The sequence below is a fragment of the Miscanthus floridulus genome, chromosome 16, assembly GCF_019320115.1.
Source record: "Miscanthus floridulus cultivar M001 chromosome 16, ASM1932011v1, whole genome shotgun sequence".
In the NCBI taxonomy this organism is placed as follows: domain Eukaryota; kingdom Viridiplantae; phylum Streptophyta; class Magnoliopsida; order Poales; family Poaceae; genus Miscanthus; species Miscanthus floridulus.
The window spans coordinates 75,165,124-75,186,172 of record NC_089595.1 but is presented as its reverse complement, the minus strand read 5'-3'; the positions used below and the strand labels follow the sequence as shown (position 1 = coordinate 75,186,172).

Here is a 21,049-nt window from a genome sequence, read left to right as displayed (position 1 = left end):
TGGGGACCTTAGACCATGGGTGATAGCTGGGGTTGGTGGTAGTTTCTTCTGAAGCGATGGCGAGGACTCGTCGGGCGGCGAGCTTCCGCTCCCTTCTACTCTCAGTGGAGGCGTGGCCCCCAAAGATGGTGGCGACCACCTTATCGTGGTTCTGAAAGGCGTTGTTGTTGTTCCCAGGTGGTCGGTGACCTCCGGCTCCATCGTTAGCGTCGTCATCGAGCCTCTTGTCCTAGAACTCCCTGGCCAGACCAATGCAGTCCTTCATCTTGTGTTTGGCGTTCTTGTGAAGAGGGCATGGGCCGTCGAGGATCTTTTGGTACTACTCGTCATAGTTATGCTTGGCGCAAGGTTGACTAATGGCGATGAAGATGTGTTCTAGCCGGCGACGATGATTTTGGCTAGGCCTGTGTCCTCCTGTTCGATCATGGCCGCTATCGCGATGATAGCTACGGTCATCGGGACGACGGTCGCTGTGATGTCGATTGTCGGGGTGATCGTCGTATCGGTGAGGTGGTCGCTGAGTGCCTGCATCCTCGTTGAAGCGTACCTTGGCTTCCTCTGCATCGACGTACTGGTTGGTGGTAGTTATCATTTCACCGATACCAGTCGGTGGATTATGGTTGAATTTGGAGCGAAGCTTGCGATGGTGGAGTCATCAGATAAAGGCGGTGATGACTACAGCTTCCGTGATGTTGGGGATAGAGTTCCTCATCTCGGAGAAACGCCGGATGTAGCTGCAAAGGAGCTCGGATGGCTTCTGGTTGATGCGGCTGAGATCATGTTTTGTGCCGAGTTGAGTACACATGGCCATATAGTTGTCGGTGAAGACTTTCTTCAACTCTTCCCATGAGTCGATGGAGTTCGGCGTAAGGCTGGTGAACCAGTTCATGGCGGGTGGCATGAGCATGACAGGAAGATAATTTGCCATGACGCTAGTGTCTCCTCCCGCGGCGCAGACGGTAGTGGCGTAAGCCTACAGCCACTGAGTTGGGTTCATTCTTCCTTCGCAGGGCTCGACCCCGATGATCTTAAAACCACGGGGCCATCAAAGCGTTCAGAGTGCCCTTGTGAAAGCTGGAGGCCCTTCAGGGTTGTTGACACCATCGTCTATGGCGTTGTGGTCGGGGATAGGCTCAAGGGCTGAGTCCGGGTTGCTGTACTCCTTTTCGCAATCCTGGCGGTGACGCACTTCGTCTTCATGGCGACCAAAGCGACATTGCTCAATACGCCGCCGCGCATCCCGAAGGTTGCTAAGATGTACTCTAGCATCCTGTTCAACCTCCTAGTCGTGCTGGCGATGGTGTTCAGCGTGATGGCCCCCAGGTCCCCCCTAGAGAGGTATCGACTAGTCGGTGAAACGGCTTTGACTGGGGCAGCGATTGGTCCTCGACGTAGCTGATCGGTGAATAGTGCTCATAGAGCACGAAGGTCTCTGATCCTCGTGGATCTCATTGACCTGACACTAAGCCGCTTTAAGCATGGCGGCGATCTTGGCGAGCTCGGGAGTTTGAGGGAAACGAGCGAGCTCGTTAGTAGCTACTGCCAAATTGGCGCTTGGAGTCTTGAAGACGTCATGGCCGTCGATGTGGAGAAATTCTTCATCGAGGTCGCGGTAGAGCAGGAGCGGTCTTCCTTGAGAGTCAAGCCGATTATTCCGAGCAGCCTTGGCCCTCGCGATGTCTGCCTCGTTTTCTCACTGCTATGCACGGTTGACATTTCGGTTCTCCTAAGCAACACGCTCCTCCTCGGTTTCACCGTTCTAAGGAGGGCTGTCGATGCTGACATTGAAGATCGCACCACCTCAGAAGGGTGGAAGGAGAAATTGATCGGAGAAGGTTTCAGTGAGGGTCTCCATAGAGCCCTAAGACTTGGAGCCTAGAGTTTCTTCTAGGATGGTCTGGAGGTGCGCCCCAGGGCTCCGGCCTAAGTGTAGTGTGTTGACGGCCGACGGGAGCTGGACGGTGACCTGGTCGGTGAGTTTGCCCCTCAAGGCATGCTGGTAAGCGGCGGTGGCATTGGAGAATCCGAAGAGTAGGGCCGTAGCCCCTGCAGTTTCTCGAGCACCCTCCGACAGATCTAGATTAGAGGGTGGTCAGCGCTGAACCAGAGTGTCCTAGTGCCGATTTAGCGACGGAGAGACAATCGGCGAGCTTCAGTTTGACCCGATCGATGGATTCGATCAGATCATCGTTGTTGATCGGCCTCCTCTGGTAGCGAGGAAGCGGACTGGCGAGTTGTTGCCGAAAGAGACCTCAGGAATCGCCTCTGAGATTGGATCTACAGTTGCATGTGTAGGGGTGGCTGGCGCAGAGCCGATCTACTCTGGCTCGAGGAGCTCTCTGACTCCATCAGCGTTGATGACCCACGAGATGGATCCGACCGTGAAGATCTGGTCGGGCTACGGAAGGAACGAAGAGCCTGTAGAAAAAGCCATCTTGTTCGATAAGGAAACAGCACGCACACCCCTACCTGGTGCGCCAACTGTTGACATAATATCATCGGCAGTCCTCCGAGGGGTATCCCACAAAGGTAGATTGATCGGCAGAGGAGCACGTGATCAAGAACAAGAAGGCAACAGAGACACACGAGTTAGACAGGTTCAGGCCATCAGTATGACGTAATACCCTACTCCTGTGGTCTGTTGATTCGTATTAGCTATCATATGATATGCCATGATTTTAGAGGGGGTCCCTGCCCACCTTATATAGTCCGGGAGGTAGGGTTACAAGTCGGTTAGATCTAAGAGATAACCGGAAAGTAATAACTGATTACAGGAATCTTGGGATCATACATATCCTAACAGATCTCGTAATATCTTCAGGATATCTTTCCAATGTCTTGCGGAAGGCGCCGAGTAGAGTCGTGTCTCGCAAGGCTTCTTCTTATGGGCTGGGCCACCCCTAGGGGCGCAGCCCAAGTGGTCTGCCGTGGGTATCCAGGGTCATACACCCTACAAGTACACCCTTGGCGTTGAGCTTTTGGATTATCTTCTCCACCTTGTTGATTAGTTTGATTGATTCTTCATCAAGATCGGAGGTGGAGGAGGAAGATTGATCATCACTTGAATCTTCATCATCATCATAATCATCCTTATCTTCTTTTTTATCTTCACTTGAGGAGCTTGAGCTTGAGCTTGTCTCAACTTGCTTGCCCTTCGTCTTTTTTTTCTTGCCACATACAAGAGCTTTGCCTTTGCTTGATGAAGAGGCTTCGTCTTGACCCATCTTGTGTGACATTTCAAATGCCACTATCTTGCCAATGACTATGGCCGAGGTCATGGTACTCAAGTCCTCCATATTGTGAAGGATGGTGATGATGCTTGCATATTTCTTTTGTGGTAGCACAGAGATGATCTTCCTCACGATATCCGCATCATCTAGCTTTGTTAATCCTATAGAATAGAGCTCATTGATAATTAGATTCATGAACAAGCTCATCATCTTTTATTTCGAAGGAATTATAATTTTGTTTAGCTAGACAATATTTTTGCTCACTGGACATTACTTGTGCCATCATGGAGCTCTTTAAGTTTTAACCAAATTTTATGTGCCGTATTTAAAGTGAACACTTGGTTAAACACATCCATGCTAAAAGATTCAAACAAGCAATTTTTTGCTCTAGCATTGAAATGAATTTTCTTTTCATCACTCTTTGTGGGTTTATCGGGATTCTTAATGGGTTTCATCCCGTCACGAGTGACTCTCCAAACTCCCAAATCAACCACCTCAAGGTAGCAAGCCATTCTAGCTCTATAGTATGGGAAGTTAGTGCCGTCAAAGTACGGAGGCCTAGAGGTATCCATCCCAACCACTCTAAATAGCGTCGTCTCAACGGCGGTTAAGCCAAAGGTCCAAATTAAGCCAACCGGCTCGGATACCAATTGAAGGGGACCGTGGCGCCTAATAGGGGGGGGGTTGAATTAGGCAACTTAAAAATCTAACTCTAAACTATGGCCTCTTGTTCTAACCCTAGCAAAACTTATGCAATAGATAAACTATACCCTAGCAAAACTTATGCAATAGATAAACTATCTAAATGTGCAACTACGATTTTGCTAGTGTGTTGCTATCTCTACCGCAAAAGGAGTAATATAAATAATGTAAATGCGGAAGTTAAATAGCAAGGTAGAGATATGCAAACTTTTATCGACGACTCTGGTATTTTTACCGAGGTATCGAGAAGCGCGTAAGCTTCCCCTAGTCCTCGTTGGAGCCCCTCGCAAGGGCCAAGCTCCCGGTCGGGTAACTCTGTGGATGGCTTCGGGCCTTCCCCACGCGCAAGTGGGTCTCCGATGTACCTTCTGGCAAGCCTCTCCCGGATGCTCCCTGCCTGTCTTCACTATCAAGCTTTCGGCCGAAACGCCGCGGGCCTTGTTCCATCCGGTACACGATGGCAGGCCACACCAAAAATACGGTTGATGTGATCTCGCAAGACTACAAGCCCCTCCGATGTATAACAATGGTGCGCGCAAGCACCGAGTGGAAAGAGGTATGCAAACCTCACTAAACACTAGGCCTAAACCTAGAACAAGCTCATAAGCGGTAGTCTAATCAACCTAAGCACTTCGCAAAGCACCTATGCTAATCACCTAATAAAACACTAAGCACTATACAAGTGGAGATCACTAAAATGGTGTATCAACACCCTTGGTATGTTTCCTCAGCTCCACATACCTGAAATGGTCGGTTGGGGGTCTATTTATAAGTCACACTGAGAAAGTAGCCGTTGGGGACGAAATCCCGCTTTTCTGCTACTGACCGGACTCTGACCAGCGTCCGGTCACGAAAACAGGCTCTCTGGAACCTTACTGATGTTGATCGGACTCTGGCACCCAGCGTCCGGTCACTTTGCTGCTCAGCGTCCGGTCACCTCTGTCCTAGCGTCCAGTCCAACGTCCGGTCACCTCTGTGAGCTCGTTTCTTTGTGATCTTGCGTTCGGCTTGGTTCCTATCTTTGTGCTTGGACTTTGCTTGATATCTTGGGTCTTCTCTTGTGCTTCTAGGGTCTTGCTTATGGTGTTGATCATCGGATCATCATGTCGCATTCGTCCAAGTCACGTCTTGCATCCTATTAAACTACAAAACAATCGCTTGCAAATTCATTAATTCAATTTGGTTATGTTGGTCATCAAATACCAAAATCTAAAATAAATGGGCCAAGGGTTCATTTTCCTTACAATGTATCATTTAATCAAATTAAACTGTAACTTTGCAAAAAAAAAGTGCATCTGATAGCATCTACTCGAACTGTATATGACGTGGGTTCATCTAGACAAATTATAATTTAAAATCACATTGATGATAGCAATTAAATCATATAAATATTTATATGAATAAAATATTAGAGTTTAACACCTATTTTGCAGTTGCATGTATATTAATCAAATTCATATTTAACTTAATAAAGTCATAAATATTTGATATGAAAACGTTAGCGCTATCTCGCCTAGCGCGTCGCTACGAAACTAACGCTACGAGAACGACTTGGAACGGAGGCAATATGGATATACGCGAACGTGAGCGGACATCTGAAAGCAAAAGGAACAGACGGAATGGCTCACCGGCGATTGTCGATGGCAAAAATTAACAACGCTCGGTGACGACGAAATTGACGTCGACTGGTCTTGGAGCGAAGGTGGACAGCAGACAGGTCTCACCTCCCACAGCAACGAATGCGGCATCATGGAGAAGCTCCGAGTGGCTGCGGCTTCAACGGCCATAAAAGCGCATCGGCAGCCAGCGAAGACGTGCACGTTGACGCCATGGCGTCGCAACACAGGAAACTTGGTGGCTGGACATATGCTGGTGAAGAATTTCCATAGTTTAGTAAAGATGTGTTTGAAACAGGGCATGATTCATAGCTGATCGAATAAACTGGTGCTGAAGGAACTTTGCAGAATTACCATAGCATGGCTTCCTTCATGCATGGCCGGCTGCTGCTGAATGTCCAGAAGACACATGCATCGTGATCTTGCATCCTTCATAGCGGCTGGGCCGGGGCTGATGAGATCTGCATCCTCAACAACGAGGAGCAGTTATTTCAGACTTGCCATCAAGGTACATGCACACATACCAGAGATAGGACGAACGTACAGGAGGAGATTGGCTGCATAGGTGGCTCTTTCGATTTTGAAGAAGACGACTAGTGCTCCTGATAACTTGGATGGTTATTGATGCCGGTGAGGAAACGCCAGCAGTGGGCCACGGCGATTAGCGGCGTCGGACTCAGCTGCGAGGCTCTGTCAGAGGATGATGCAAAGCGGCGACAGGGGCAAGCAGATGGCTGCGCGATTTTCTTGCCGGAGGTGTCCGACGACGAGAGTCCAGGGCTACTGGCGAGGGCGGCTCGGTCAAACTTGACGAAGACGGAGGTGATGAGGAACAGAGCGATGGTGGCGGTTTGGATCATGATCAATCGGCTTGTTTCCAAGGGTTTGGAAAAGGATACGGTGGGCTAGATCGGTTTGCTATTTATAGACGGGCATGACAAACAACATCGATTCGTGGAGTCCTTGCGCGTGCGTAGCGTGTAGTTCAGGAGGAAATATAGTTCGGTTCCTCTTTGGTAGCAATGGAACCAAAGCTAACAACAGGCTGAAGTCGAGCTATATATATATATATAGATATGGCCTAGCTACTTGCCTGCTTCTTCAGATCTGTATGTGTCCTCTCGTCGAACCAAAATGGGCGAAGAAACAAAACTAAAGAACAGGTAGAGCATGGATCAACGCTAGAGAGAATTGTACAGACCTTGATCCATTGGTCAGAGCATCTCCCAGAGAAAGCTAATAACACCTCTAAAATTGATATCTACGTGATTAGCTGTAAAACATGGGTCCAACAGTTCCTCAACGCTTGGCTGATAAGCCATAGCTGAAAATACTGTTGACTAATTTATTGTGAGAAAAAATACTATTCATTAGCTCAAAACGTACTACTTATAACCAAGCGAACAGGCGTTAGTCGCTCCGGGAAAACGAGCGTGCGCCCCACATCTCTCCAGAAGGAAGGCACGCCCCCAAAGTGTTGCTGGTACTAGTACTGCTTTCTCTGGTGCTGCTGATGGTACTAGTACTGCCTTCTTAGCCACCGTCGCCATTGTCTGTCCCTGTCCCTGTTCGTCTCCCTCTCTGGCTGCTTGCTTGATGCCTGCCTCCGTGAGGAGGTGCGCTAGCATTCTGGAGACCAGCCTGCCCAAGTACGTGTGTTGCTTGCAGAAGTTACCGTATATACCAACACAAAGGAACGAGCGGACGGAAAAGGTCAAGATCCAACTAATCCGATCTCTGATCCAACTAACTAATGACGTGTCACTATTGAGGACAGAAATATTAGGGAGCTGCTGTGGACGAAACTGATTTTGGGGTACAATTGGTTTAAGAGGGTCTCCAATAATAAGTTTTGAGGGTTAACTTTTAAGGGACCTCTTAGATATGCTCTCAGACAACCAAAAGGTTTGGTTTGAGACCGATTATTTTCGGAATTAATTAATTTTATAAAAAAAAAATCTAGAACAGTCTAGAATTATTATTTGAGCCACCAAAAATACCCCGAAAGGTCCAAAAATTTGGGGATAAATTTTGGAGACATTTTGGAACATGATGATCCTAAATAAAGTATTTGGAGCTCATGAAAAGGTATTTTGGAGCATCTATAAATCTATAAATTAGATTATGCTCATAGAAAAGTGGGAACAAGTTCCAGAAAAAAGTTAGAAAATTTCCCAAGAGGACTGTAGAGATAGGTTGATGGATGATAAACTCAAATAAATGATTTGTAGTACAAGGAAAAGATTCTGGGAACTCCAAACCAAAGGATGGCGTTGGGAAAAAGACAAGGACATGCCGGAGAAAGAAGGTCGACTTACAAAACGCGTTTTGAAAACTTTACTCACTCATAACACCAAGTCAAGGAACAAGCAAACACCACATCATCCAAACGCCCATCAAAATTAATTCAGAAAATTTGAAAACTCGCATTTTTTTATACCTAAAATTGTGGAAACTCAAATTAATCTTGAAAAAAATTATGTCAATACTGAAATCTTTTATTTTATTCCGTGTTTTCTATTCACAACCCAAAATCAGAATTTTTGGGGTGTGACAGTACTGTTTATTTTATTGTAGGGTTCTCCATGCGAATATGAAACTGGCTGAAAAACACTGTTCTGACTGAATTGCTGTGAGAGAAAAATACTATTCCGGCTGAAAAAAACAAGCCGAATATGGGGTAAGTCGAACGAGGCCATTACAGGGACATTACTGTTGGCTGTTGCGTCCTGACCTGTGGACCAAAAAGGTTCTGTATGAATGGTCAAAAAGGTTCTGTATGTAGCCTTACTTTCTTCACTCCTGAATTTTTCCGACTACTGAAAACACAATATAAAACGACCCATTGACGCAAATCTAAATCATAGTCTGTTGAGCTTGAGCACTCTTAGGGTCTGTTTAGTTCTCCCCGGAATGCAAAATCTAGAATCCATAATCAAAATCCCCCTCAAAATCCTAAATGCAAAATGGTTTAGTAGGGTGTTTACTTCCACCCAAAATCCAAAATAGGAACTCAACTAATGACAGATTTGCCCTCATTAATACATGCAGATTGCATGCATGCATGCCGCTGCCTTCCAGGCAATTGACGCCCAGGCAATTGACCACAATCCATTCTTCACAGTTCACAGACCACACAATTTATTCATACAAACAGTTCATAGAAATCAACAATTCATACAATTTGTTCACAGACCATACAATTGTTCATACAGACCCTACAATTTGTCCAACCAAACTTCACAAGTTCATACAAACAGTTCACAAACTATACAATTTGTTCAACAGTTCACAAATATTCGACCAGACAAACCATGTTGAAGCATCTAACACAACCTCAAATACAAACACAGTTCAGACATGTTCATTAGTCCTCAACTAACTTATGAAGAACGATTAAACAGACCAAGAGCAATCGATTCACAAAAAGCATTCATCTCTTCGGCATCCTCCCTTGACGGTGCTAGAGTAGTTCGTGGCTGATTGGCAGACGCTTCTGGTGGGACGTAATTCTCATCATGATCACAAAGTGCAAAGTCTCTATCCACTAATCCACTAGCTCTAATGAAGTTATGCAATGTCATGCAAGCCACTATTATTTTAGTTTGCACATGTGGAGGATAAGCAGGGATGCCTAACAGAATCCTCCATTTCATCTTGAGTACCCCAAAAGCCCTCTCTATCACATTCCTAAGCGATGAATGTGTGAAGTTGAATATTTCATTTTTACCTTCTGGCTCCGAGCCATCACGGTACTCTGGAAGATGATATTTCGTTCCCTTGTACGGTGCAAGATAACCCGGACGGTTTGGGTAGCCGGAGTCCACTAGGTAAAATTTGTCTACACAATGATGAACTGTTGTTAGCTTCCATTAACTCAAATGGAAATGCCTCAAGTAGAAAGGTGTTTAGCTGATGGTGGATGTGGAAACTTATGGCTCCACTTATCCATAGCATCATTGAATACTCTAATATCATGTACAGATCCCAGCCATCCAGCAAGCACAAATGTAAATCTCATGTCAAAGTCACAGTAAGCCATGACATTCTGTGTTGTAATGTTCTTGCGGCACATGTGTTGGACCATCAAATCTTTGTCAACAATGACTGGTACATGAGTGCCATCTATTGCTCCAATACAATTGTCAAAGAAGGGAGAGAATCTAGGATTCTGCAATCTATGATGGGTTTGACTGAAACTTGGGTCCCTTGGTGTGATGATGTGTGCAGCTAGCTTGCAAAGACAATTCAACACTTTCATGAAGTTATTATGGACTGTCCCTAGCGACCTCTCAAATCTATCCTTAGCCTGCCTAACTGACTGTGGTGCTCCAACCATCCACAAGAACATTCCTAATGCTCAATAGAGGAACATTTATTAGTGGATTTCAGGCCATAAGACTCTAGCTTTTCATGGAGTCTGTAGAACAAAGTTGGGGTCATTCTAAACATTTTATAGCAGCTCTCCCTGTTTGTTAGCTTCCTCTCTACCCACTTTATCCCAGGAACAAGTGGCACTCTATACTCTGATCTAGATAGGTATTTGTCGTGTGCAGAGCAAAAAGCAACATACCACTAGTGAAATGAGAATCCTCATTATCCACAAGCATACTTGTTACTTCCTCATTACTAGAATCAGAGGAACTGCTGGATCTGGTTGAGCTGTTGGAACTACCAGAGCTGGTTGAGCTGCATGAATTGCCCCCTCCATTGTTGCCTCAAGTACCTGACAAATTGCAAACAGGAAATAGTGAGTATTGAAACAATGCAAAACAACTAAAATTAATAGACTTAATGATCCATCCAAATGCATCATAATTAATAAAAGGCCAGAGCTGATTGTAAGCATTTAACTTGGTTCACATAACATAATTAATAAAAGTAGCACACATCATAACTTGGTTCACATTACACACATCACATGGTTCACATCACATACATCACTTGGGAACATCACACACATCACAGCATTTAGGTCTGGTTACACTAACATAACTTAGTTCACATGACAGACAATGACCAATTAACACAAGTAACACGACTAGTTGTTGACATTGGCTAAGAATTCTATGAAATCCTTCCTTGCATCTAGATCAGTCTTCTTGAAGAAAGTCATAGTCTTCTTATCCTTGCAGATCTGCAGGACAATGTACCAGAGCCTTGTATTATGTGGTTGAACACCACAGTCCCTTGCCATTTGCTGCACAAGATCAACTTCAGCTTCCTCTTCCTTTCTCTTTTCTTCCCTGTTCCTTCTCTTCATTATGGCCTTCATTTCAACTTGCCTTTCTTGAAGTTCAACCTGTCTTTCCATCATCTTGTTCCTATCCTCACCAATCCTGGTTTGCTCACTGATCACCTTATCCATGAGCTTGATTGCTTGGCTTTTGGACTTGGTCTTCTTGTTTGGACTGGAAGCACATGTACTGGTACTACTAGCTCTCTTGTTGCTGTTAGAGTTGATTGGGGTATGAACATTCATAGATGGCTCCTCCTCATAATATTCCTCCTCCTCAAATTCTTCATTTGAACCAGGAACATAGGCTGTGGAACCATCAACTGCTATACCTTCAAACATTTGCTCCAACTGGTCCAAGTATTCTGGCCATCCATCTTTCAATTTCTTCCATTCATTCTTACCCTGCAACACTTGGTAGTATGAGAAGAGAACATCATTGACAGTGCAGTAAGAACATAGAAGATATGAGCATGAACCTTAGTCTTTGACTCCCACCAATCATCATCTGCAATCACAGTGCCATCAGAGTTACGGCCTAGTCCTGTGTCAGTCTTCAGTTGCTTGATGAAATCCCACAGAGCCCTAAGTTGCCTGTACCTACTGGAGATCTGTTCTCTATCATGCATCTTACCAGTAGCTGCATGGTACTGCCTAATGACCTCCTTCATTCCTGTTTTGGTCATTGTACCTTTCGTGCAATTACCAATGTCAATCTGGTTACACCAGATCCTACATAGCTTATCGGTGTTCTCCTCTGACCAATCAGCCCTACTTTTACCAAGCTAAAACATACACAAGAATAGGAAACTATATAAATAACAATATCAAAAGTACTGTAACAAGCAGCAGAATTGACATATATAATACACAAACATTCATTTAGTTCATAACTATGATGCTAGTTGTCATTCACAGCAGAGAACATTCATTCAGTTCATAAATATGATGCAAAGAGGCCAAACATGATCTCTAAGATCCCAAGTAATTGACCATTTTAAAGCACATGGTGCTAAGAATATAAAATGGTAAATGAACTGAACTAAACTGAGTAGGACTGGGACTGAACTGAATATAAAATGCATAACTGAAGATGTTGAGCAACTGATCAGTGACGATTGCTAAAGAATTCGAAATAAAAAGATGCTAGTTTGGAAACAAACGGAAGAGAAACCTTATTACACTTATCTTGGAAGCAGATTAAGTCCCTAAAACTCCAGTAGATACTAAGATATTCAGATATCATCTCTATGCTACTACTAATATCATCTTCAGGCGAAAGTGCACAACATAAAGAAAGGTAATCTCACAAAAGGTAAACCCATACTCTATAGGCAAGCAAGTTTATACTTTACATATGACTGAAATTGACAAAGTGGCAAAAGTTTGCTAGGCATGTGAAACTATAAAAGGTATATAGATCCTGTGTTGCCACTAGCTACTTTTCAATTTCCCATTTATCATTTCCAACCTACTGACCAGTGTACACTCCAAAAACTACTACTAATCTTGTAATTGTAAAGATTTTGTATCAATCAGTAAATGAACTGAACTGAATATGAACTGGCACACTAGATCAATTGGTAGGGAAAATACTGTGGGAGCATTGGGTAGGATCTCAACGTTGTCGACGTCGTTCGAGGTGTTGGAAGCGAAGTTGTCATCGGCGACGGCCGGCACTCAAGGACGTTTGCCGCGGGCCATCGAGGGTTGTGCCACGCCGGAGGTCCCTCGACGCACGCCGCGACCAACAGCGGGGACAGGAGGCACACCACCACCAACACGTCCACCGCAGGAGACCGTAGAGGTAGCGCGACCGGACACAGCTCCACCTCCAGTACTGCTGCGAGGAGCCCGGAAGCCTAGGGTTCGGCTTGCGCTGCGGGCGTCAATGGGAGGGGAGACATTGGGGCAGTCGAGATCTCCACCAGAGCGAAGGAGCCCCTGGAAGCCTCCCATGGGCGGCCATTCAGCGCCCTGCGAGTTGAGGTCAAGAGCCGCCATGCCCGTCCTGGGAGAAGCGAAGCTGCTGGAACCCGGGGCGTTGAAGGCCGGTCGAGTGTAGGCAGGATATCCGACGTTGGAGGGTGTGGTTGGGACAGGAACTCCCTGGTGCTGTCGACGTTGCCGTAGCTGTGGCCGTCACCGTAGCCGTCGTTGTCACCATGGTAGAAGCTGTCGGCGCCGTACCCGTCCATGCGGGCAGCTGCGAACCGGGAGGAGACGGTAGATCCTGCGAGCTCAGAGGAGGATCTGCGAGCTCGGAGGAGGATCCGGCCGGAGACAGAGGCAGTGGTGGCGGTGGGAGCGAGCGGTGGCGGCGGCTGAAGTGCGTCAGGGAGGAAGAGAACGGGGAGGAAGGGAACGAGCGGATAGGGTGGGGGTATTGAGGGCAACGTAGACTTCCAGGCACAAAACGGGCTCAATTTTGGCCTATGGACTCCCAAATGCAGAATCCGAAATGGACCTCATTTTGCAAAAAAAAAAAAAAATTGGATGGTGTTTAGATCCATTTGGCAAAATGATGGGCCAAAATCCAGATTTTTTTTGAATTCTGACGGGAACAGGGTCTAGATGTATCGCCTAGAGGTCCAAACCGATCTTGGAATGCTGATTTTGCACACGTGACTGCTACCGTGTCTGCTCAGTGCTCGCAGGTCGCCACTCGCACAGCTCCTGTACACCTGCGCTAGCCAGCCGCCGGCCCTGCACTGCAGCGAGGGTGGACAAAGGAGCGGCACATAGCTTTCCTCGACCGCATGGAGCTCTGTCTTCGGTGAGGTATTGGGTCATGCCCACGGACTGGATGGTGACCATGAGGTTGGCCCCCCAACGACGCAGAACGCTTCGTCGCACAGATAGAAGAGGCTCTTGGCACCTAGCCCTCGCCGTGCACACTCACGGTGCTGTCCCGGGCCGTGGCGCCCATCCGGCAATTTTTATAAAGTCAATGTTTGGAGCCTTAAATCTACGAAGCGCATTGTTTATAGTTCCAAATATGTAATTTTCTCAACCCAATACTCCTACAATCTAAATAAATACGTCTCCAGGCTATACGTATGCACCAATACAATCCTGGACGAGGGCTAGCACATAGAAAATAAAGAGAGGTCTCTCATAATAATTAAGAGCAAATATGCTCGTGCGTTGCAACAGGAGCAAATAAGTTATTGAATATTCATAGAAAACGAGAATAAGAATGCTGAGAAAGTAAACTATTATGTTCATGGAAAATGTGAACAAGAATGCTATATAACTATTTATATATTATCCTTCTATAAAATTTTAAAACTATAATTTATTTTACAATGATCATGACATTGACAATATTTGAGGATCTATAAAAATCTATAATTTTAATTTTTTTATTTCAGTCGATAAGAAGTTAGTTGTTGATATGTCAATGAGATAGATCTCTCTGTTATCCACGTGATAATAGTCATCGTGGATTACACTGATGCATGTAGAGGTGTATTTATTTAGGTTGGACTGGTCAACCAATTACTCAATATTTTAATTTAAAATTTAGTTAATTTGACCATCGATTGGACCATGTTCTAATAAGAAAAGTCTTGTTCTTAATCAAAATTTTATCGCAATTTGGAGGTGAATTTTTCAACTGTCTTTTATTATTGCTTTTATGTTTTTCTTTAGTATTTATGGGAAACAAACAAAAATGAAATAAGAACTCCATTCACGGATGCATGGGAAGGAAAAGTAAAAGAGGGAAAATTGTGCCATACTTCACTGACGGAAACGAAAAAAGAAACTTAAATGTAGTGAAAAGTTATGGTATTTATTAGGGTCAAATTACAAAAAGTTCATGCACGAACCTTTATTTTCTCTGTAAAAGCTGTGTGGCTGCTGTAAATCTGTTTCTTTCCTCGCCTCGAAGGCTCGAACAACGACCTACGTTCCTTCACTGCTTCTCGCCTCGTCTCACTCGCTTGCCTGGCCTCGTCCCACAAAGCGAGTTCCATGGGGCGTTCGCTTCTCTTGTCGACACTCGCCTCGCCTCATACAAGCTGCTCACGTCGAACTCGATTTGAGGCCAAGAATCCCCTGTGCTCAGTTGAGCTCTACTCCTCGCTTCCCGCCCGTCCATGGATCCAGCGACCGAGCCGACGGCATGGCCCCTGTGGACGTTGCTCCTGCTACGGGCGCTGAGCCGGCGACAGACCTAGGTGGCGCTCTTCCTTGCCGTGTACGCTACACTGCTCGCCTGCTCCCCTCCTCATACTCCGTGCTCGCCTCTGTCCGTGCCTGGCACTATGCCACCTCCTCCGTGGCTCCGCCTCCACCTCGGGTGGCGCCCACCTGGCCTGCTGCACTCTACGCCTGCGTCACATACGGCGCCGTGTTCAGCCTGCTCTCCATGGGCGCCACGCTCGCGTCGCCGTCATGTACGGCGCCGTGTTTGGCCTGCTCTCCATCGTCGCCGCACTTGCCGCCGACGCCCCGGCCATGCTCTATTCGAGGCCGGTGAGGTTGAGTCCACGACGGGTCCAGCTGTTTGGAGTATCTGATTCGCTCGAGTAATTTGATTAATTGGTTCAGTGTTTCGTTCTATTGTAATTGATACATACATACATACATATATATGATATGATATGATATGATTAATTAGGCCTAGCGCTTGTCTATTTGATTTTATTATGACCCAAAAAGAAAGAGCAGCAGAGGATATGGACACGGATACCTTATTTGGATTGAATAGGAGAGGATATGGACACGGATACATAGACTAAAAGGAGGACGGTGGAAATGGGCCTGTTCGGCTTGCTAAATCTTGGTTGAAACTGGCTGAAAAACACTGTTATGGCTGAATTATTGTGAGAAAAACACTGTTCCGGCTGAAAAACAAGCCGAACAAGTCGGATATAGGATAAGCCGAACGGGCTCAAAACTTCCTTATTATGTTGGACGAAAAAAAAATGTGCAAAAAATTTTGCCTTTTTATTATTAGGTATGCATATAGATTAGTGGACATATCACTACTTGATATATCGACAACTAGCTCTTTAAATGTAACAACACGTAATAGTATAAAGATTAAAGGTATGACATATTTACGAGTAATTATTCTTGTGCAAGAGTAAAAATCTATGAAATTTGTATTGAATCAAAGTTAAAACATAATAGGACATTGTAAACTTAATAGGACTTTTTTCTATTATTGTCAACATTAACTTGTATTATAGATGTCGTGTCATCATAAAATAAAATTATACTTTTTAAATTTCACAAAAATAAATATAAATAAATATACAGAAATGCTATACAACACCCATAAATATATAGCATCTATGTTCCCATTTTCCATGCATACTCGATACCTTAGTTTTTCCTGTTTATTCCTCTTACAACTGTTATTAAAATAAGTTATTTTAACTCCCCACTCAAACCCAAATAGCAAATAAACACCAAAATAATTCTATATAAGACACAAGTAATTTCGTATGAATTTTGGAAGATGAAACAATATATAAGTCTATATATATATATATGGAATAGTGTAGAATTTCTACAATAGAGGATAGCTGCTCCGAAGGGGTGACGGCTACCCATACCTTTGGTTGACGCATGGCGTTGTGGACGGTTGGATTAGTGTGCCCTTTTTGGCAAACATAGTACAAGATGGAACCGTGCCTGGCTTGTTTCGGTGGAACTGGACCACATGCTGACGGTAGGAGAGGTGTAACAACCCAAAATTCATACACTAAAAATACCAACTACAAAATTTTTCTCAAAACTCTCATGTGATGATGAGTGTCATGTATAGGAACCCAACCTAAGAGATGCATTAGGTCTAACCCCAACCTAAGTCATCACACAAGCATGGTATGCCATTGTTAATCATGTTTATTTAAATACTAACAAATGAAACATAGCATATATTGTTAACTCACATGGTGATTTGGATTTTCATTTGCTTTATGTAATGCCTAAAACTCCTTTAAAGAAACACACCATAAAGTAATTACTATTCAAAAACAAAGGATAATTGTGTAAAAGAGAAAACTAATCCTATTTTTTTATATATATCAAACTACACCTATGATTGATATACAAACTAGCTAAATAAATTCCTAATATATAAAATATATAAAAGAATGTGTTGGGCCTCATATCTAAACTTCAAAGAATAAGGTACATCAATTTTGAATTCAAATTCTAAATCAATTTGAATTTAAACAATAGAGAAGAAAGAAAAACAGAAAGAAAAAGGAAATTGAGGAGAAGGCCTTGCGGCCCAGGCCTACTCAGCTTCGAGGCCCAACCGGCCCAGGCCACCGACCAGCCAGCCCATCACCTCTCTCCCCCTGCTGGCCCACGCGCGCAGTAGCAGGCCGGCAAACTCGCTCGGCCCGCCACGCGCGCAGCAGCCTAGCACGCGTCGCCCATCGCCCGCGCGCCTCTCCGCTCGCTCGCTGTCGCTGCCACTTGGCCCCGCACGTCAGCCTTTCCCCTGTTCATCTTCTCCACGCCACGCCCTGACCGCTCACGCCGATCTCCTTCGTCGACCGAGCCCCGACAGCGGTGGCAGGGGCGGGCCAGGGGGGTCACGCCCGGGGCATGGCCTTGTCTCCTTGGCGCTGCGCCCACGCAACCATGCACGGCCATTGGATGAGATGCACGCCTCTGATCCTCCTCAATCTCCAGCCGTCGAACGCCGGGCTCCATGGCCGAGCTTGGCTATAAGAGCCCCCGGTCCCGGTTGCCCTAGCTCGTCTCATCGCCCCGCCGCCACCGTGGTGGCCATCCACTGTGCACCTGAACCAAGAGAGAAGAGGGAGAAGGGGAAGGAAGGGGGGGGGGGAGAAAAACGCCGAAGCCGCTGCGGGGGAGGAGGTCGTCGGAGCCAAAGACAACGCCGACGTTGTCGTCACGGACGCGGGTCGGCACTGCACGGCTTCCGGAGCTACATGGCTGCCAACTCTTCACTGCACCGCTATCCCCTCTTCCATAACACCCACAGTGAGCCCCCTTCCGGTCTCTCTCTGCCCCGCCGCCGCCGAACCTCATCTTGTCGGCCATGGTGCACCACACCTGGGGCGCGTAGGCTAGGGCCGTCTCGGCCGCTGGGAACACACACACCCACGCACACGTCAGTGACCACGCCGTGACCACCCTGCTGGAGCCCCGTGGTTCACCTGCGCACCTCGCCGTCATCACTACGCCGCCGTGGCCGCCGGGACGTCCCTACCGGCCACCTAGGAATCCGAAGCCTCGCCTTGAGCCTTGGACGCCTTCGCCGTGCACCCACGAAACCGCAGGAGCCCTCATCTGCCCAGCTTAACTACTGGAGAACCTACGTGCACGACCTCGCCACCGGCGAGCACTGCCGAGCCGCCAGCCGCCGTGGCCAACGCCCTGGAAGGCCCCGGCCACCACTTAGGCCCTAGAATCATGATCGCCGTGGCCTGGGGAAGCTTTTCCCCTCCCCAATTGGACACCAGCACCACCACGGAGGCTCACAGCGAGCTCGCCAGCGGCAGGAGCACCGCCGTGGGAGAAACAGGGGAACACCCCCTCGCCGGCCACCCGCGTGTGCACCCGGTGCACAAGGACCGCGCCTGAGAGAAGGAGGGTGGACTCGGTCCACCGTAGTCCTGTCTACGGTCTATGGACCAATGCTCCTCGGTCCACCGTGGACCGCAAGCCATGGACCAACAACCTAGTGGTGGCCCACGACCACGACATGGTGGCCACCCAGTTTTGCCACGTGTCCGGCCCAGCTCGGCCCAACCCGAGCCCACCAGAGCCCGTTTGATACCCGGCCCGTGTTGACCGGTTGACCGATCAACATTGACCGTTGACCTGGCCCCACATGTCAGTGACACGGACACTCTGGACCCACACGTCAGACGCTAAAGTCACATGGGACCCACATGTCAGAAGGCCACACAGTCAGGGCGACGTCATGCTCACATCACGATGACATCAGCAGCCAGGCCCCACATGTCAATGGCCCAACCGATTGACCGTTGACCGTTGACTCGACATTGACTGACGTTGACCTTGATTCGGACCCACATGTCAGTGACCCAAGAGTCCCTAGGCCCACTTGTTAGGACTGATGATGTTGCTGACGTCATGCTGATGTCAGCTGGGCCCCCACCTGTCAGTACCAAAACCGGGACAATGACGTCATGCTGATGTCATCATGCCACGTGGACCAGTCACAGCGTGACACGTGTCAGCCCAGGATTAATTCAGCCTTTTTCATTTTTAGAAATGGATTTAATCTTCGGAAATTCATAACTTATTCATATGACCTCAGAAAAATACAAAACTAGGACCAAAATTCATCTAAAATCAAGCTCTATGCAATGAACCCATGATTGAGTGCATTTGGCTCTTTTGACTTTTCATTGCTTCTTTGTGCTATTCTATAGACGTCGCTAACGCGACTATAACGCGATCATTTGTAGACTCGGAGGAGAACCAGACCGACGAGGATCATGAGTACCGTGAGGAGTACGGAGATGACTACACTAAAGGTGCCACATCCCACCCAATCTCATAGCACCTATTACGCATGGCTAATATAGAACTACTATTGCTTTACTTTATAGTTGTAATCACACTGTGATAGGACCTGCATGGTAGTATGCTTTCTTAATGGCCTTTACCTTGACGCAACCTTACCCCTGCTCACCCTACTATTAGGCTAGACACACGCTTGCTGCTATATTACTTATTACTTCTACTACGCTTGTACTACGTTGGTGCGTGGTGGAAACTAGTGTTATCTGGACTATGGGGAGAGTGCTATGTGTGTGACTTGGGTGTGTGGAGGGTGAGGGTTGTGTCGACCAAGTTGGAGTATACGACGAGCTTGGGGCAAGTCTTGCCATGGGGTGCTACCTGGGCACCCTTGGAAATGGATACCTGTGGTGGGTAAATGGTATATGAGGTGGTCCTAGGTGTGAACTTGTGATGGGAGGAGCCCGGGAGGGAGGTGCTGTGGTGTCACGGTAAATGGAAACCCTGATGAAGACATTCTGGCTTGGTCATCCCTAAGGACTTACTAGTACTCAGATTCACCGGGAAGCCTTACGTACCACTCGCCCTATATGGTGCGGGACGGCCGGACTACTTGGTAGGATATTGCCACTACTGCTAGGTTGATAGCGGATAGTATGAGGGAGGTACGGGGCATGGAGGATTTCCCCCACACCCTTCCAAGACTTCATGGAGACCTTATGGACCCAGCTCATGACTCACAGTTTCAGCCACCCTAGACTAGACTTGGGGTGTACTAGGGCTGAATGGTAGAGTGGCATTATCCTAGGCTAGCAAGCAGCTAGAATCAGCCCAGTTGATGACGGTCAGCGAGGAAGGTGAATCTTGTGGTTATGTAAAACCTCTGCAGAGTGTACGATTGATCGATTGATACATGTGCCGACTTGTCGGCTATGGACCCTTCTTGGGTTTTGCTTAAACTAGATAGTGAGATGAATCCTTCTCTTCTTCCCCTGGGAGTGAGGGTTCGGTCGTAGCCAGGGGCTACGGGCCTTGAGACAGTGCCGAGAGGGAGTTGGCCTGTCGACTGAGTGATGGTATGGTTATAGTATGGTTATGGTATGGTGATGGTGTGGTGATGGTGGTATATCGATTCCAGGATCGAAACCTGGCTCGGGAAAGGGAATGGGGTGGAATGTGTGTGGGAATGGTGTTAAAACTCGACTAATTATTATTATATACTTGATATGCTACTGCATAGGAAACCCTAGCCTTATAGGTTACTTTTGACTATATCCAACTTGCATCCAATTTCCACAAAGCAATGCTCATAAGGTTGGAAGTGGCCTGTACAAATCGTACTAATAAATTTTGGCACACAGGTTCTGCTGAGGAGTATAGCTCCGAGGAGTTTGACGGATGAGGGGTTCGTGCCTATGCTCGAGTTTGGCGATCTTATCTTCAAGCTGTTCTGAATGAATGCTACTTTTGATTCCGCCAATGCGGTGATGTAATAAATTATGTAATTCCGCACTATTTGTATATGATATTATCGTTGTATGGATGTGATATTCGACTGGAATTTGGGTAATATGATCTACAACGGTCTTATTACACTTCGACGCTGTGGATTTCCCTTCGCCGAAATTGGGGTCGTTTCAGTTGGTTTCAGAGCCATACTTGACCATAGGACGAAACCCTTAGAAATGGATGATAGAATAGGATGTGAACAGCCCTTCTTTTGGTTATATACTGACCCTACATTTACTTTTATGCAAGGCTTATCTATTTATGGA

General features: G+C 46.5%; 1 protein-coding gene and 1 long non-coding RNA gene across 3 annotated transcripts; both read right to left on the bottom strand.

The window, feature by feature from the left end:
* Positions 1-2,668: 2,668 nt before the first annotated feature.
* On the bottom strand, positions 2,669-7,186 carry LOC136513934 (uncharacterized). Of its 2 annotated transcripts, XR_010773472.1 has the most exons (5): positions 6,093-7,186; positions 5,903-6,009; positions 5,561-5,801; positions 4,674-5,075; positions 2,669-3,391 (listed from the first exon to the last, which is right to left on the bottom strand). It is a non-coding gene; the product is annotated as an uncharacterized lncRNA (long non-coding RNA). The 2 variants fall into 2 exon arrangements; XR_010773471.1 differs by lacking the exon at positions 2,669-3,391 and having other exon boundaries at positions 3,420-5,075.
* A 1,745-nt stretch (positions 7,187-8,931) lies between these two features.
* Positions 8,932-9,590, bottom strand: LOC136510847 (protein ALP1-like). The gene is made up of 2 exons (XM_066505166.1): positions 9,460-9,590; positions 8,932-9,388 (listed from the first exon to the last, which is right to left on the bottom strand). Exons 1-2 carry the CDS (start codon positions 9,588-9,590, stop codon positions 8,932-8,934), a joined length of 588 nt encoding a protein of 195 aa, XP_066361263.1.
* Between the last annotated feature and the right edge of the window lie 11,459 nt (positions 9,591-21,049).

Excerpts from the sequence above, each read along its gene's own strand:
- LOC136510847 (XM_066505166.1), bottom strand. The coding sequence starts at position 9,590 with ATGGCTTACTGTGACTTTGACATGAGATTTACATTTGTGCTTGCTGGA. Across the intron at positions 9,389-9,459 it reads TTTCCACATCCACCATCAGC|CAAATTTTACCTAGTGGACT; the intron begins TAAACACCTTTC and ends TCATTGTGTAGA.